The sequence below is a fragment of the Nerophis lumbriciformis genome, linkage group LG02 (assembly GCF_033978685.3).
Source record: "Nerophis lumbriciformis linkage group LG02, RoL_Nlum_v2.1, whole genome shotgun sequence".
In the NCBI taxonomy this organism is placed as follows: Eukaryota; Metazoa; Chordata; class Actinopteri; order Syngnathiformes; family Syngnathidae; genus Nerophis; species Nerophis lumbriciformis.
Genome location: NC_084549.2, coordinates 54,343,578 through 54,358,660, shown reverse-complemented (window position 1 = coordinate 54,358,660; position 15,083 = coordinate 54,343,578). Strand labels below are relative to the sequence as shown.

General features: G+C 37.6%; 1 protein-coding gene across 1 annotated transcript in view; it reads left to right on the top strand.

Annotated features, from left to right (window-relative positions):
- Positions 1 to 15,083, top strand: part of slc18a2 (solute carrier family 18 member 2) — a 111,097-nt gene that overhangs the window by 38,956 nt on the left and 57,058 nt on the right. The window contains exons 4-5 of the mRNA XM_061964696.2: positions 14,303 to 14,361; positions 14,447 to 14,530. Of these exons, the coding sequence (XP_061820680.1) occupies positions 14,303 to 14,361; positions 14,447 to 14,530 (143 nt within the window). The remainder of the gene's footprint in view (positions 1 to 14,302; positions 14,362 to 14,446; positions 14,531 to 15,083) is intronic.

Genomic DNA, 15,083 nt, shown 5'->3' with positions numbered 1-15,083 from the left:
AACACAGGCACTTTGCAGATAGTAGTATTGATAACAGGGCACCGCAGTGGTTAGTGTTTGTGCGAAGGTTCTGAGTTCGAGTCCCCGTCTAGGGGTCTTTGTGTGTGAAATGTGCACGTTCTCTCTGTGATTGCGTGGGTTCTCTCCAGGTACTCTAGCTACCTCTGCACCTTCAAAGACATGCACCTGATTAGTTTATAGTGAATTTCTGCCAACCACATCTGCCAGTATTGTACTGTAAATTCTATATATTTTTTTGTAATCAGGTTAACACTATATCAGTTTTTTTCATAAGCAAAAACAGCTATCAACTGTAAAATTAACGGATTCAGCATCAACATACTGTAATATCCTATACATCATGACTGTATTTTTTTACGGTGAATTACTGGCAACCACAGTTGCCGGTATTTTTCCGTAAATTGTGCGGATTGTTTTCTACAGTGCAGTTGACAAACTGCTTTTGGGTGCTTTACCTCCACCTTCCGGAATGGAGTGGGAACCAGGAAGCCCCGCGCAAATTATGACAGCTCACGTGCGGACGTATGACGTTGTGGGCGGGAACGTGGAAATCAAAATAACAAGTTTCCTGAACTTCTCAGTTTACATTCACTGAGCAAATAGTACAAACCCTATTTCCATATGAGTTGGGAAATTGTGTTAGATGTAAATATGAACGGAATACAATGATTTGCAAATAATTTTCAACCCATATTCAATTGAATGCACTACAAAGACAAGATATTTGATGTTCAAACTCATAAACTTTATTTTTTTTTGCAAATAATAATTAACTTAGAATTTCATGGCTGCAACACGTGCCAAAGTAGTTGGGAAAGGGCATGTTCACCACTGTGTTACATCACCTTTTCTTTTAACAACACTCAATAAACAATTGGGAACTGAGGAAGCTAATTGTTGAAGCTTTGAAAGTGGAATTCTTTCCCATTCTTGTTTTATGTAGAGCTTCAATCGTTCAACAGTCCGGGGTCTCCGCTGTCGTATTTTACGCATCATAATGCGCCACACATTTTCGATGGGAGACAGGTCTGGACTGCAGGCGAGCCAGGAAAGTACCCGTACTCTTTTTTTATGAAGCCACGCTGTTGTAACACGTGCTGAATGTGGCTTGGCATTGTCTTTCTGAAATAAGCAGGGGCGTCCATGAAAAAGACGGCGCTTAGATGGCAGCATATGTTGATCCAAAACCTGTATGTACCTTTCAGCCTTAATGGTGCCTTCACAGATGTGTAAGTTACCCATGCCTTGGGCACTAATACACCCCCATACCATCACAGATGCTGGCTTTTGAACTTAGCGTCGATAACAGTCTGGATGGTTCGCTTCCCCTTTGGTCCGGATGACACGATGTCGAATATTTCCAAAAACAATTTGAAATGTGGACTCATCAGACCACAGAACACTTTTCCACTTTGCATGAGTCCATTTTAGATGATCTCAGGCCCAGAGAAGCCGGCGGCGTTTCTAAATGGCTTTCGCTTTGCATAGTAGAGCTTTAACTTGCACTTACAGATGTAGCGACGAACTGTATTTAGTGACAGTGGTTTTCAGAAGTGTTCCTGAGCCCATGTGGTGATATCCTTTAGAGATTGATGTTGGTTTTTGATACAGTGCCGTCTGAAAGATCGAAGGTCACGGTCATTCAATGTTGGTTTCCGGCCATGCCGCTTACATGGAGTGATTTCTCCAGATTCTCTGAACCTTTTGATGATATTATGGACCGTAGATGTTGAAATCCCTAAATTTCTTGCAATTGCACTTTGACACACGTTGTTCTTAAACTGTTTGACTATTTGCTCACGCAGTTGTGGACAAAGGGGTGTACCTCGCCCCATCCTTTCTTGTGAAAAACTGAGCATTTTTTGGGAAGCTGTTTTTATACCCAATCAAGGCACCCACCTGTTATCAATTAGCCTGCACACCTGTGGGATGTTCCAAATAAGTGTTTGATGAGCATTCCTCAAATGTATCAGTATTTATTGCCATCTTTCCCAACTTCTTTGTCACATGTTGCTGGCATCAAATTCTAAAGTTAATGATTATTTGCAAAAAAAAAATTTTTTAATGAGTTTGAACATCAAATATGTTGTCTTTGTAGCATATTCAACTGAATATGGGTTGAAAAGGATTTGCAAATCATTGTATTCCGTTTATATTTACATCTAACACAATTTCCCAACTCATATAGAAACTGGATTTGTAGTAAGAGTTGAGTTAATTAGATTTAATGAGTCAACTCAATATTTTGCAAATGAAAGCGTTGACTTGACTTAAAGTACCATTATAGGGGGAAAAACAAGTTGCCTCTATATTGAGGCTATTATCATGTATATCTAATTTATGACACCAAAAGACTTCCAAAATTAGCAAATAGATAGGTATGATCAAAATAGTATCAATAGTATTACGGAGATTCCTGACGTAGAGTGAAGAACCACAGATCCCTTCCCCATCAACAACAATGCTAATCAAGCAGACTTTGTGAGAGCCAAAAATGATTACTTTGGGAAGCATAATGATCCAGAACTTTATATTTTTAGCCCGAACACAAGGAGGGTGAACAATAAGTTTTTGAAGCCGAGTGCAGCTTTATTGAAACACTATAGCACCAGCTAAACATACAAATTAACTTTAACAAACCATATTAAAACAAACACAATTTCCACTCTCGCTGGTGTGCCGTTCCACGGGATGCTCACATAAATCCGTTAAGATAAAGAACCAATCACAATCCTCACGAAAGGTTAAAAAAGTTGCCGCAACTAGACTATTTTTTTTGCCATCTCGGCGGATTTCAAAGTCGACCAGCCTCTCGATCTATGGCCACATTTGTCTACTACCAAGTGAGAGATGCATGAATTATATTCTGGTAATTACTTTTACCAAGTTTGAGAGGAAGCAGTAGCGTGTGTCAACAATAGCAGCGTAAATTAGTAGTTAGCTCACTGCTATCAATGCTCTGCTAAGATGGTCCGTCTGCGTTGGCGCTTGTAATAACATCAATTCACGACATGTAAATTGAGTATTTTTGGCGGTTTCTGGATGTTTTTAGAGGGCATAGTGGGCACAGTAGACGACCCTCGATCTGTTGACTCAATTGTTTGCTATTTATTTATGATTTTGAATACATAAGAAAGCCAAAAATATGTGTTCTTAACTTATGTAAGGATTGTAAATGATAGACAGCACGTCTCTTTACCTTTTCAGTACGACAGATGCAATAATATGGTCAGAGTGCAGAAGCGTACGTAATGACGTAGCGTTATTCAGAGCAGAATATTCAAAATTGTGACATTTTATGATGTTTAGACACTATTTTCCCGTACTTTGAGGATCAAAAATACAATTGGATGTTCACTCCTCCTCAATATGTGCCCGTCATAGTCTCATCCAATGCAAAGTAATCCATAAAATTCACTATACTAATTCAAAACTATCCAAAATCTACCCCACTGTTAGCAATACCTGCAATAGATGCAAACAATCTCCGGCTGATCACGTCCATATGTTCTGGTCCTGCTCTAAACTATGTTCCTTTTGGGAGGACATTTTTGACACAATCGGAAAAGCATACGGTCAAAACTTTCCTCCCAACCCATTATCAGCCATTTTTGGCGTATGTGCCCGGTACCACTAAAACGCGCTGCTGCTTTTACGACCTTGCTGGCCAGGCGATTGATCTTGTTTAATTGGAAGCTGGCTCGCCCCCCATCACATGGCCGTTAGATTAGAGAGGTTCTCTACAATCTAAAACTGGAAAAACTTAGGTTTTTGCTAAAAGGCTCGGCTCAAGCATTTGAAAGCTCATGGAGTCCTTTCTTGCTGTATGTCAACTCTCTTGACTTATGCCCAGACGCAGATGAGGAATAATCTCCCTTTTATTTATTAATATTATTTTATTCTGTTTTTATTTTATTCTTTTTTTTTATATATATATTTTTTTCCCCCTCTCTCTCCTTTTCAGCCTGTCTGTCTGTCTCTGGCCTCGTATGTGTGTGTGTGTGAGAATGTGTCTGTCTTTGTCGTCTTACTTGTTATATAATTGTGCCATATGGACCTGAGTGGGGTGGGAGGGGGGTAGGTGGTTTGGGTTTTAAGGGAAAGGGTGTGAATAATTTACTGACTTTAAAATTGTACTGTTTCGACTTGCACTTTTTTCTGTCTATTTGAAAATGCCAATAAAAAAAGTTGGAAAACAAAAAAAATACAATTGGATATGGTTTAGTGTAGGGGTCGGCAACCCAAAATGTTGAAAGAGCCATATTGGACCAAAAATACAAAAAAAAAATCTGTCTGGAGCCGCAAAAAATTAAAAGCCATATTACATACAGATAGTGTGTCATGAGATATAAATTGAATTAAGAGGACTTAAAGGAAACTAAATTACCTCAAATATAGCTACAAATGAGGCATTATGATGCAATATGTACATATAGCTAGCCTAAATAGCATGTTAGCATCGATTAGCTTGCAGTCATGCAGTGACCAAATATGTCTGATTAGCACTCCAACAAGTCAATAACATCAACAAAACTCACCTTTCATGCACAACCTTAAAAGTTTGGTGGACAAAATGAGTCAGAAAAAGAAGTGGCATAAAACACGTCCTCGAAAGTCGGAGAAAGTTATACATGTAAACAAACTACGTGAGTTCAAGGACCGCCAAAATTGGTAGGACAAAACGGCGCTCGCCAAATACTCGAATCAGTGAAGCATGGTTAATATAAACAGTGTGCTTTATAACAATTAGGGAGGTTTGCGTCATGTTTGTCCTCCTACAGAAACCATATTAAAACAAAAATAGATTTTTTTCCCCTCATCTTTTTCCATTTTTCATACATTTCTGAAAAAGCTCCAGAGAGCCACTAGGGCGGCGCTAGCGGCTCTAGAGCCGCGGGTTGCCGACCCCTGGTTTAGTGGATACAATTAAACACAAATAAGCATATAAAGTCAGCTTGTTTTTCCACTCTACTGGTACTTTAAAATCCTACACTATGTCAACATATTGCAAGTTGTTGTTTTTTACATTGTATTTACTGAATTAGTGATGGGCGCTATAGTATGATATATATTGCAGCCTCTTGTGATAACCATATGCCATGTGTCACAAAACATTATTTGGCATATAAATGATCATAGAGCCATTTCAAAACAGGCTCCTAAGTTAGCTGCTGATGTACAGTGGAACCTTGATTTACAAACTTGTAATTCAAAAAGTTTGTTAAGTGAAGCAAATGTCTCCATTAAAAAAAAACGATGTAAATATGAATAATGGCTTCCAGCTACGACAAAAGTCCACTTTGAACACAATATAAAATGCTATACAGTATTGTACATCAAACAAACACAACAAGGGGTGATGAATTAACTGTGTCTTATTAAAAAGCTAAAACAACAACAACGACAAGCTAAAACAACAATGACAAGCTAAACTGTCCTGTATGAGCTTCTCTGCCAACCCACACACACACACACATGAATAGATTAACGTGGACCCGACTTAAACAATTTGAAAAACTTATTCGGGTGTTACCATTTAGCGGTCAATTGTACGGAATATGTACTGTACTGTGCAATCTACCAATAAAAGTTTAAATCAATCAATCAAAACACACACACACACACACACACACACACACACACACACCCTTTGGTGTCTTCACAAACGATCAGAAATTGCAAACATCCTTAAATTTTAACAAGCATATTGCTACAATAATAAACATTTGAAAAAACTAAAATTAATGGCCAGTGCATTGACATCGGCAAAGGTCATTTCATAAGCAGTTCACGGGAGAAGAGAAACTAGCTGACAGAAGGGGAAATGGAGGGGAGGGTAAGACGGGCCCTGTGTGTGTGTGCGTGCTCTTGGAAAATGCGCAGTTGAACAAGAGGTAGCATTTTCCTCCGCTGTGAAATAAGTCAGCTTTGGCATATTTTTCCAGAAAAGTCTATCCTCATCACAATTAATAACTTGCTGTTTTCCTGAATCCCTCCAAAACGAGCAAACACAAAATGTCTGTCAGTGGTACACAACATGAGTGAATTAAGTGTCCATACAGAGAGACATGGGCAAACAAAGGCATAAAAGTAAACCGAATTATTCGTAAATACAGGGGTTCGTAAATCGAGCTTTCATTGTATGTGGTAACATATTGTCATATTGTCACTTGTTTAAATATGTAAAAACTATTATTAATTTACTTGCTAATTTACTGTTAACATCTGATTACTTTCTGTTGTAACATGGTTTTATCTGTACTTCTGTTAAAATCTAACTATTGGGGCCTGATCTACTAAAGCTTTGCGGGTATTAAAACATGTGTGTTGTATATTGCTGGTCTTGTGATCTTCTCCCAGACTTTAGGTATCGGTGTTGTGAATGGATCAAAGATGACGCCGGTGAGGAATCGTTGAACAAAAGCTTTTATTTAATCAAGCTAGTCCTGACAATTACAAGTGCTGCAGCAAGGAGATGTTAGCCAATCAAAAATCTCCCTCCCTCTGTTAGGGGAACTTCTCCTTTTAAACTTTATAGACAGTCTCATACTCTTTGTTGTCTTGGAGCCAGCCAGTCTGGACAAAGCCCAGTTAATAAACCATCGGTGCGTGTTCCCTCTGCTCCCTTGAGTCGAGTGACCTCAGACCCCTGATTTCTACTTCTACTGGTGGGCGCTCCTACCAGGTGTCGCTAATGTGTTTATAGTTCCTCCTAGTATCCAAACCCTCCATTCTTTTACCGTCCCCACTGCCCTAGGGCAATCTCTGGATGAGCTGTGACTGACATCTGGACCTGAAGTTATTCAAGGGCATAATTCCTTAATTCAGAGCTGGGCAAATATTTTCAGTCGGGGGCCACATTGAGAGAAAAAATGTGTCTGGGGGGCCAAGGTGTATGTGTGTATAAAAGATATATACACATTTAGCTGTAAACATCTCTTGTACAGTATGTGTGTTTGGGTCTCTTTTTTTCAGGAACACTAATACCAAAAGTCGCAATGTCCGATTGAACTCTGAAAAAGTTATGACAGACCGCCTCAAAAAAACAGAATGGAATTTTAGTTTTTTACTGAATGGGACACCCAAAATGTACATTGAAAGAAAGAAAGTGGGATTTACAATATTTATTATGAACAATAAAAGACTGAATATTAACAACATATTAACATCACTCCTCCTATACGTGGGATTTACAATATTAACTATGAACAATAAAAGACTGAATATGAACAACATATGAACATCGCTCCTTTTTTACGTGGGATTTACAATATTAACTATGAACAACAGTGACGTGCAGTCAGGGGAGGCAGGTGAGGCGGGGCCTCACGTGCCATCATGGAAAGAAAACAAATGTAAAAAGAAAAAAAAAAAAATTAAATTGTTATATGTATCCAGTGATTATACTATAAAGTTATTTTCCATTTAACTTCACCAGTTTTAGATTATTTTTATTCAAAATCGCTGAATTTTCACATTTGCCGTTCAAATACTGAGTCAGCAGCCAGTTGAGGCACGTCACTGAGTTGAGCCTCACCATGGATTGCGCAATGACTCGGCTAACTGCTGGCCTGCTGTGCAGTGAGACCGTATTGCTATATGAATTATATTATACATTTCTGTAGTTTAGTTAGCTGAGGTATATAATGTACAGTGTATTTTGTCAACAACTGTATGTGTGTAACGTATTTCTTGTGCTGAGCAATCATAAAACGGCTGCGAAGACGCACTGGCTGAGGCTCACAGTAATCCCGCCCCCTGGTGGTAGAGGGCGCTAGTGATCCCAGAGGTCATTCTTGCGACTACTCGGCTGCAGAAGAAGTGACAACAAGCAGCAACAGTTAGCAGCGATCGTTTATTTTTCCTCTTGCCTGGACTTTTAACATGGAGGATTACATATCTAAAATAAAACAGTTTTCTAAACTGGACTTTCAATCAAAGCAGGAGGTAATACTTAAAGGAAGATCTCCATCGAGACAGAGAGACTTTTAAAACTGAAGAAAGATAAGGAAGACTTCTATAAACAAGTTATCGATGCTTTTGTTCAAAAGGAGCTGCGCATGGACTTCATTTATAAGTAAAGGTATGACCATAATAATGTTTTTTTTTTTTATTTAAATGTGCTTTTTTGTGTGCTACAGTTTGTATGTGTAAAGTTAAAGTTAAGTTAAAGTACCAATGATTGTCACACACACTAGGTGTGGTGAAATTTGTCCTCTGCATTTGACCCATCCCCTTGTTCACCCCCTGGGAGGTGAGGGGAGCAGTGGGCAGCAGCGGCGCCGCGCCCGGAAATCATATTTGGTGATTTAACTCCCAATTCCAACCCTTGATGCTGAGTGCCAAGCAGGGAAGAATGCTGGTATGAGCTTTTAAACATAACCCGTTAACTGCTGCCAATCAAATGGTGAATAAGATTCTCTTTAGGGTTCATATGTTTGTAAATCTGACTGTGATGAAGTCAGTGCCTCACCAGCCATGAACCTCACCGCACGTCACTGATGAACAATAAAAGACTGAATATGAACAACATATGAACATCGCTCCTCTTTTACATGGGATCTACAATATTAACTATGAACAATAAAAGACTGAATATTAACAACATATGAACATCGCTCCTTTTTTACGTGGGATTTAAAATATTAACTATGAACAATAAAAGACTGAATATGAACAACATATGAACATCGCTCCTTTTTTACGTGGGATTTAAAATATTAACTATGAACAACAAAAGACTGAATATTAACAACATATAAACATTGCTCCTCTTTTACGGTGGATTTACAATATTAACTATGAGCAATAAAAGACTGAGTTTTAACAAAATATGAACAAATTTGCTTCTGCATCTGTTCCTGACACATGTGTTTGGGGCTGGCTGCTCTAAAAACAAACCCCGCCCAATCTGCTGTGTTCCTGGTCTGAGCTGCTGGGACCTAGATTACAGTAATAACTCCTATAACACTCAAAAGTGCAGATTCCAACCATTGAAATACTTTGTATAGTTCAAGACTTCACGGTCATTTAAAAACAGCACTGCACATCATAATCGCGGCGACAGTTTTGATGTTAAAGGTCTAAAAAAAAAAAGAAGTCGAACGTCCGGCGGGCCGGATAGAAAATCTTAATGGGCCGCATGTGGCCCGCGGGCCGTATTTTGCCCAGGTGTGACCAAGCTTTTAATGCATGCTAGCTTACAATCTTACGATAAAAAAAAATGTACACGCTACATTTTGCAGACACTTCACATGCAAACTTGATAGCACACAGAAAGCCCATATACTAAACTAAACAGGGGCCTGCGTCTGTTAAGTGAGCGTGTTTGTCTTCATGAAAATGCAGAATATATGCTGAAAATCTGAACACTCTCAATAAACGGATAAGGAAATACAAATTTAATTATTTAGCACATACAGTCTTTATTTCAATTGGCAGTTGCGCAGAAGTAGCTGTGCTAAAGGAAGCATTGGCGCTGCAGATCTATCCTACGTATGGTTGGCCAAATATTTGAACTGAAATAAAAAATTAAAGTAAATATTAGACAGTCATTTTCTAATTTTACAGTTGCTGGGTGACTTGAGGGGTTTAGTAAAGCAAATTGAATAATGTGTTTTGATGTCAGCTGGCATGTTTTAATAATAATTAATTGGTTTTTCACCATGTTTGGTCCTGACTCTAGGCACCAGCAGGAGACCACTCCCTGAGGTTCTTAGAGCTTGAGATGGTTCACACGGCTATGAAATGTCAGAGATGTACTTTGGCACAAGACCAATAAAAAGACTTGTACACAAGGAGAGCCATTTTTAAAGTCTATTCTCTGAGCAACAGGAAGCCAGTGCTGTGGTCTAAGCACTGGTCTAATAAAGTCGTATTTCATGGTTCTTGTTTGGACTAGTTAGGAGTGCCAGCGCATCCCATGAGCGCACCGTCAGCCTGCTAAAAAAGTGGGTTTCATTGTAGTTGGACTGCTTTGAAAATAAACAGAAAATGTGGTAAACTGTATGGGTCCGTTTTACGCAGATCCAAATACCACGCACTCGACAGCGTGTGCAAAATATAATATAAAATACTTAAATAAAGACTTAAGTAAGGCCAAAAACACCAAATATATATATATTTTTATAAACGAAAAAGTGGAGTAGACAAAAGCGCCAAACTTTGTGGAGATGTTTGTTTGGTCATGTTGCATTATTTTTAATATGTTCTACATAGTGTAAATCTCAGGTCAAGTTTTCACGTGGAATGTACTGAAAAATTATGAGGCGGAAAATGCATAAAGTCAAAATATTTGACGTGCAAATGTTGGATTTTTACTGATCAATTAGTCTAGTTTTGACCATTTAAAAACAGAATCGCATTTTACCCTTGGTCCGAATTTTTTTTATTTACATCATAATTGCAAGCTTTGTATATGTATATACAGTGCCGGCCCAAGCCTCCATGGGGCCCTAAGCAAAATTTGATTTTGGGGCCCTCTATTTCTGCCAATAATATATAAATAATATATAAACTCATTGCGGCTCTGGCAGTGTTGTTTACATTATCCTATTGTCAGTCTGGCATGTCTTTACAAATGACATGTCATTTATAAAGATATGGGGGTGGCCCAGTTAAGAACATAAATAATACCAATGAATGAACGAATGATGTCCAGAGTGCCACATATGGTTCCTAATCTTAAAATGTAGAAAACATTCAGCTACAAGAGTGGCCTGGGGTTGAACAGTCCAAGTGATAAAGCTTTGTATTTACAGTAAAAGTGTCATCTTGTCTCATCAGTCTTGTACATATTAGTCTTTATTTACTAGTTTATATTTTTAGTTAATTGTTCATATTCAATGTTTACTTTGTACAAAGAGAGCGCAGTCTACTGAAGTTAAATTCCATGTGTGTTAAACACAGAGGTGGGTAGTAACGCGCTACATTTACTCCGTTACATCTACTTGAGTAACTTTTGGGATAAATTGTACTTCTAAGAGTAGTTTTAATGCAACATACTTTTACTTTTACTTAAGTATATTTATAGAGAAGGAACGCTACTTTTACTCCGCTACTTTTATCTACATTCAGCTCGCTACTCGCTACTAATTTTTATCGATCTGTTAATGCACGCTTTGTTTGTTTTGGTCTGTCAGACAGACCTTCAAAGTGCCTGCCTTACTGGTGACGTTTCACTTCGTTCCACCAATCAGATGCAGTCACTGGTGACGTTGGACCAATCAAACAGAGCCAGGCGGTCACATGACCTGACTTAAACAAGTTGAAAAACGTATGGGGGTGTTACCATTTAGTGGTCAATTGTACAGAATATGTACTGTACTGTGCAATCTACTAATAAAAGTTCCAATCAATGAATCAAAAGTGTGAAGGAAAAAAGATACCTTTTCATTCCAACCATACGTCCCGTCAAAAGCCTAAAGACTGACTGCACAGTTCCTGTCTTCACAATAAAAGTGCCGCTCCATCGCGCCTGCGCTTTCAAAATAAGAGTCTCCGAAAGCCAGCGCAAACAAGCTAGCAAGCTACGGAGTTTGACGCCAATATATTTCTTGTAAAGTGTATAAAAACGAATATGGAAGCTGGACAACTAAGATGCCAAAAACTCACCACTTTCATGTGGTAGTAGACAGAAAGGAGGAACTTTTCTTCTCCTCCATTTGAAAACGTGGACGTTATCATCACGACTGCCTGATTACAATCAACGCAAGTCATCAGAATCAGGTAATACACCAACTTATATTCTTGTCTTCATGAAAGAAAGGAATCTATATGTTAAACATGCATGTATATTCATTAAAACACCTTTAACATGTAAACAAAAACAGCAAAATAAATGCATATAAATTATATACTGTATATATCAATGTATATGTATGTATATATCAATGTATATGTATGTGTATATATATATATATGTATATATATATATATATATATATATATATATATATATATATATATATATATATACAGTATATATACGATATGAGTGTGTATGTTACTCATCAGTTACTCAGTACTTGAGTAGTTTTTTCACAACATACTTTTTACTTTTACTCAAGTAAATATTTGGGTGACTACTCCTTACTTTTACTTGAGTAATAAATCTCTAAAGTAACAGTACTCATACTTGAGTACAATTTCTGGCTACTCTACCCACATCTGGTTAAACATAACTAGACAATAAAGCTGATTCTGATTCACTTTATTATTTTTGGTAACAAAAACCTGAAACAGCAATGTGCAAAAAAGTTGACCTAAAATTGTGTTTTTGTACAATAATATATCTTTGATCATTTAGAAATAAATCATCAGTCAGACTCGTACATGCAAAAAATAAAAAATAATAATTTTTTGTTAATTGCTTTTGGGGGCCCCCTGGTGGCCGCGGGGCCCTAAGCAAGCGCTTAGTACGCTTATGCCTTGGGCCGGCTCTGTGTATATATATATATATATATATATATATATATATATATATATATATATATATATATATATATATATATATAAAACAACTGACGGACAACATATATATACATATACGTTTGTATATATATATATATATATATATATATATATATATATACAAACGTATATATAATATATATATATATAAATATATGTTGTTCGTCAGTTGTTTGATAAGTGTTTATTATAATTTATTTTACCAAATAGTATACTGGGAGAATCAGTTTGAATCGATTCTGAAGCACAAGATCGTCACCCCAAGAATCGGAATCAAAGGGAGTCATGAGTTATTGCAAGATTCACAGCTCTGTCGCTGTTTTTCATAGTTTATAAGTAAACATTGAAGAGTTGCGCTGAGACTTTTGATGTCATGTTGCTATTTACAGAGTATAATTTGAGTGTTGTCATGTGACTGCCAGGCTCCATCTGATTGGTGAAATGGAGTCAAAAGTCACTAGTGCTTACGTCTGATTGGTGAAACAAAGTCATGTGACAGTGCCCACTGGACGGAGTCTCTTTGACACAGGAGTGCTAAACTAAATTTTATTGAGGGCCACATGGCACTTATGGCCATACTTGCCAACCTTGAGACCTTCGAATTCGGGAGATTGGGGGGGGGTTGAGGTGGTCGGGGTTGGGGGGGCGGGGTTTGGTGGTAGCGGGGGTGTATATTGAAGCCCGGAAGATTTAGGGATGCAATGGATTCTGGGTATTTGGTCTGTTGTGTTTATGTTGTGTTACGGTGCGGATGTTCTCCCGAAATGTGTTTGTCATTCTTGTTTGGTGTGGATTTTCAGTGTGGCGCATATTTGTAACAGTGTTAAAGTTGTTTATATGGGCACTCTCAGTGTGACCTGTATGGCTGCTGATCAAGTATGTCTTGCAGTCACTTTCGTGTGTATGCGGAAGCCGCATACAACATGCGACTGGGCCGGCACGCTGTTTGTATGGTGAAAAAGCGGACGCGTCGACAAGTTGTAGAGGACGCTAAAGGCAGTGCCCTCACGGCACGCCCTTAATATTGTTGTCCGGGTGAAAATCGAGAGAAATTTGGGAGCATGGTTGCCTCGGGAGATTTTCGGGAGGGGCACTGAAATTCGGGAGTCTCCCGGAAAAATCGGGAGGGTTGGCAAGTATGCTTATGGCTGCCCTCAGAGGGTTGTTTGTAACAGTGAATAATATATAAACATGAACTCCCTAATGATATTATTACATAATTGTTTAGTAAACTATATATATTTTGTATGTATACTGTAAAAAAAAAAATCTGTAGATTTTACAGTATGAAAAAACCTGACAGCTCAGTTGCCAAAATGTTACCATAAAATGTATGATGTTTTAAGCATATAAATGGAACATTTGGAAAAACAATACCATTGTTTTTATGGTTGTCATTGTTACGGTGTATTACTCTTTATTACTAAATAGAAAAATTATACTGCAGTTTTGTTTTTATTTACAGTAAAATTTTGGAAACAGAGCTACCAGTTTACTGAATTGATTTGTTTTTTAATCATCCACAATTTGATGGATAACTTGCTTTAAAATCATGTGTCAACCGTTATTTAAGTATATATTTTGATGTTAACATGATAAATGTTAGGAATGTAATATTAGATGAAGTTTAAAAGATTTAAAATTGCTTGCAGTCCATGTATTTTTTCTGTCTAAATGGAAAGATGAATACACTCAGCAAGAAAAGAGATTTTACTTCCAGGCTAAAAATGAACATTTAGTCTTTTTTTGATAAATATGAAGGTGTATTTTAATATTTCCTTCTTTTAACCATTTCCTTTTGTGTCGCTAGGATCGGATACCAGCTTCCTATATTCATCGGCTTCTGCATCATGTTCATGTCTACAATTAGTAAGTTACAAAACATGGTATCATCAAAATTACGTGGGAAAAAAGTGCGTCCTTCACATTTGATGTTTTTTTCGTCATTGTTAAGTGTTTGCCTTCTCATCAAGCTATGCGCTGCTGTTTCTGGCCAGATCACTTCAAGGTGTGGGCTCGTCCTGCTCATCTGTAGCTGGTAAGACCTTAATATGTTTTTATACTTCTATTATTTTACTGTTAATACACTTCTTATTTCAACTCACTTTTTTAACATTCCACACTACAAAATAATACGAGTAAGAACGATTCTTGCTGATATCGTATGAGATCAATGTGGGCATCGGCCAATAGTCAAGGCTCCAATATCGATATTGTATCAAAAGTGAAGAAATTGTATGAGGACACCCTTAGTAGAAACACAACAACACAAGATATTTTAACAATATTACCAAAATAGTAAAATGATTTCCTTATTTATTTATTATTGTTTGAGTAAAATGAAATAAATAATGCAAAATAACCAAACAAAGGCAAAAAAAACTATCGTCTCTCATTCAAATCTTTTGACTTTTTTGCCCCAAAGCCCTGTGTCCAAGAATGTATTCTCTGAGATATTAAACATTCCAACAATATATCAATGTCCATCAATCCATCCATCCATCTTCTTCCGCTTATCCGAGGTCGGGTTGCGGGTGCAGCAGCCTAAGTAGAGAGGCCCAGACTTCCCTCTCCCCAGCCACTTCGTCCAG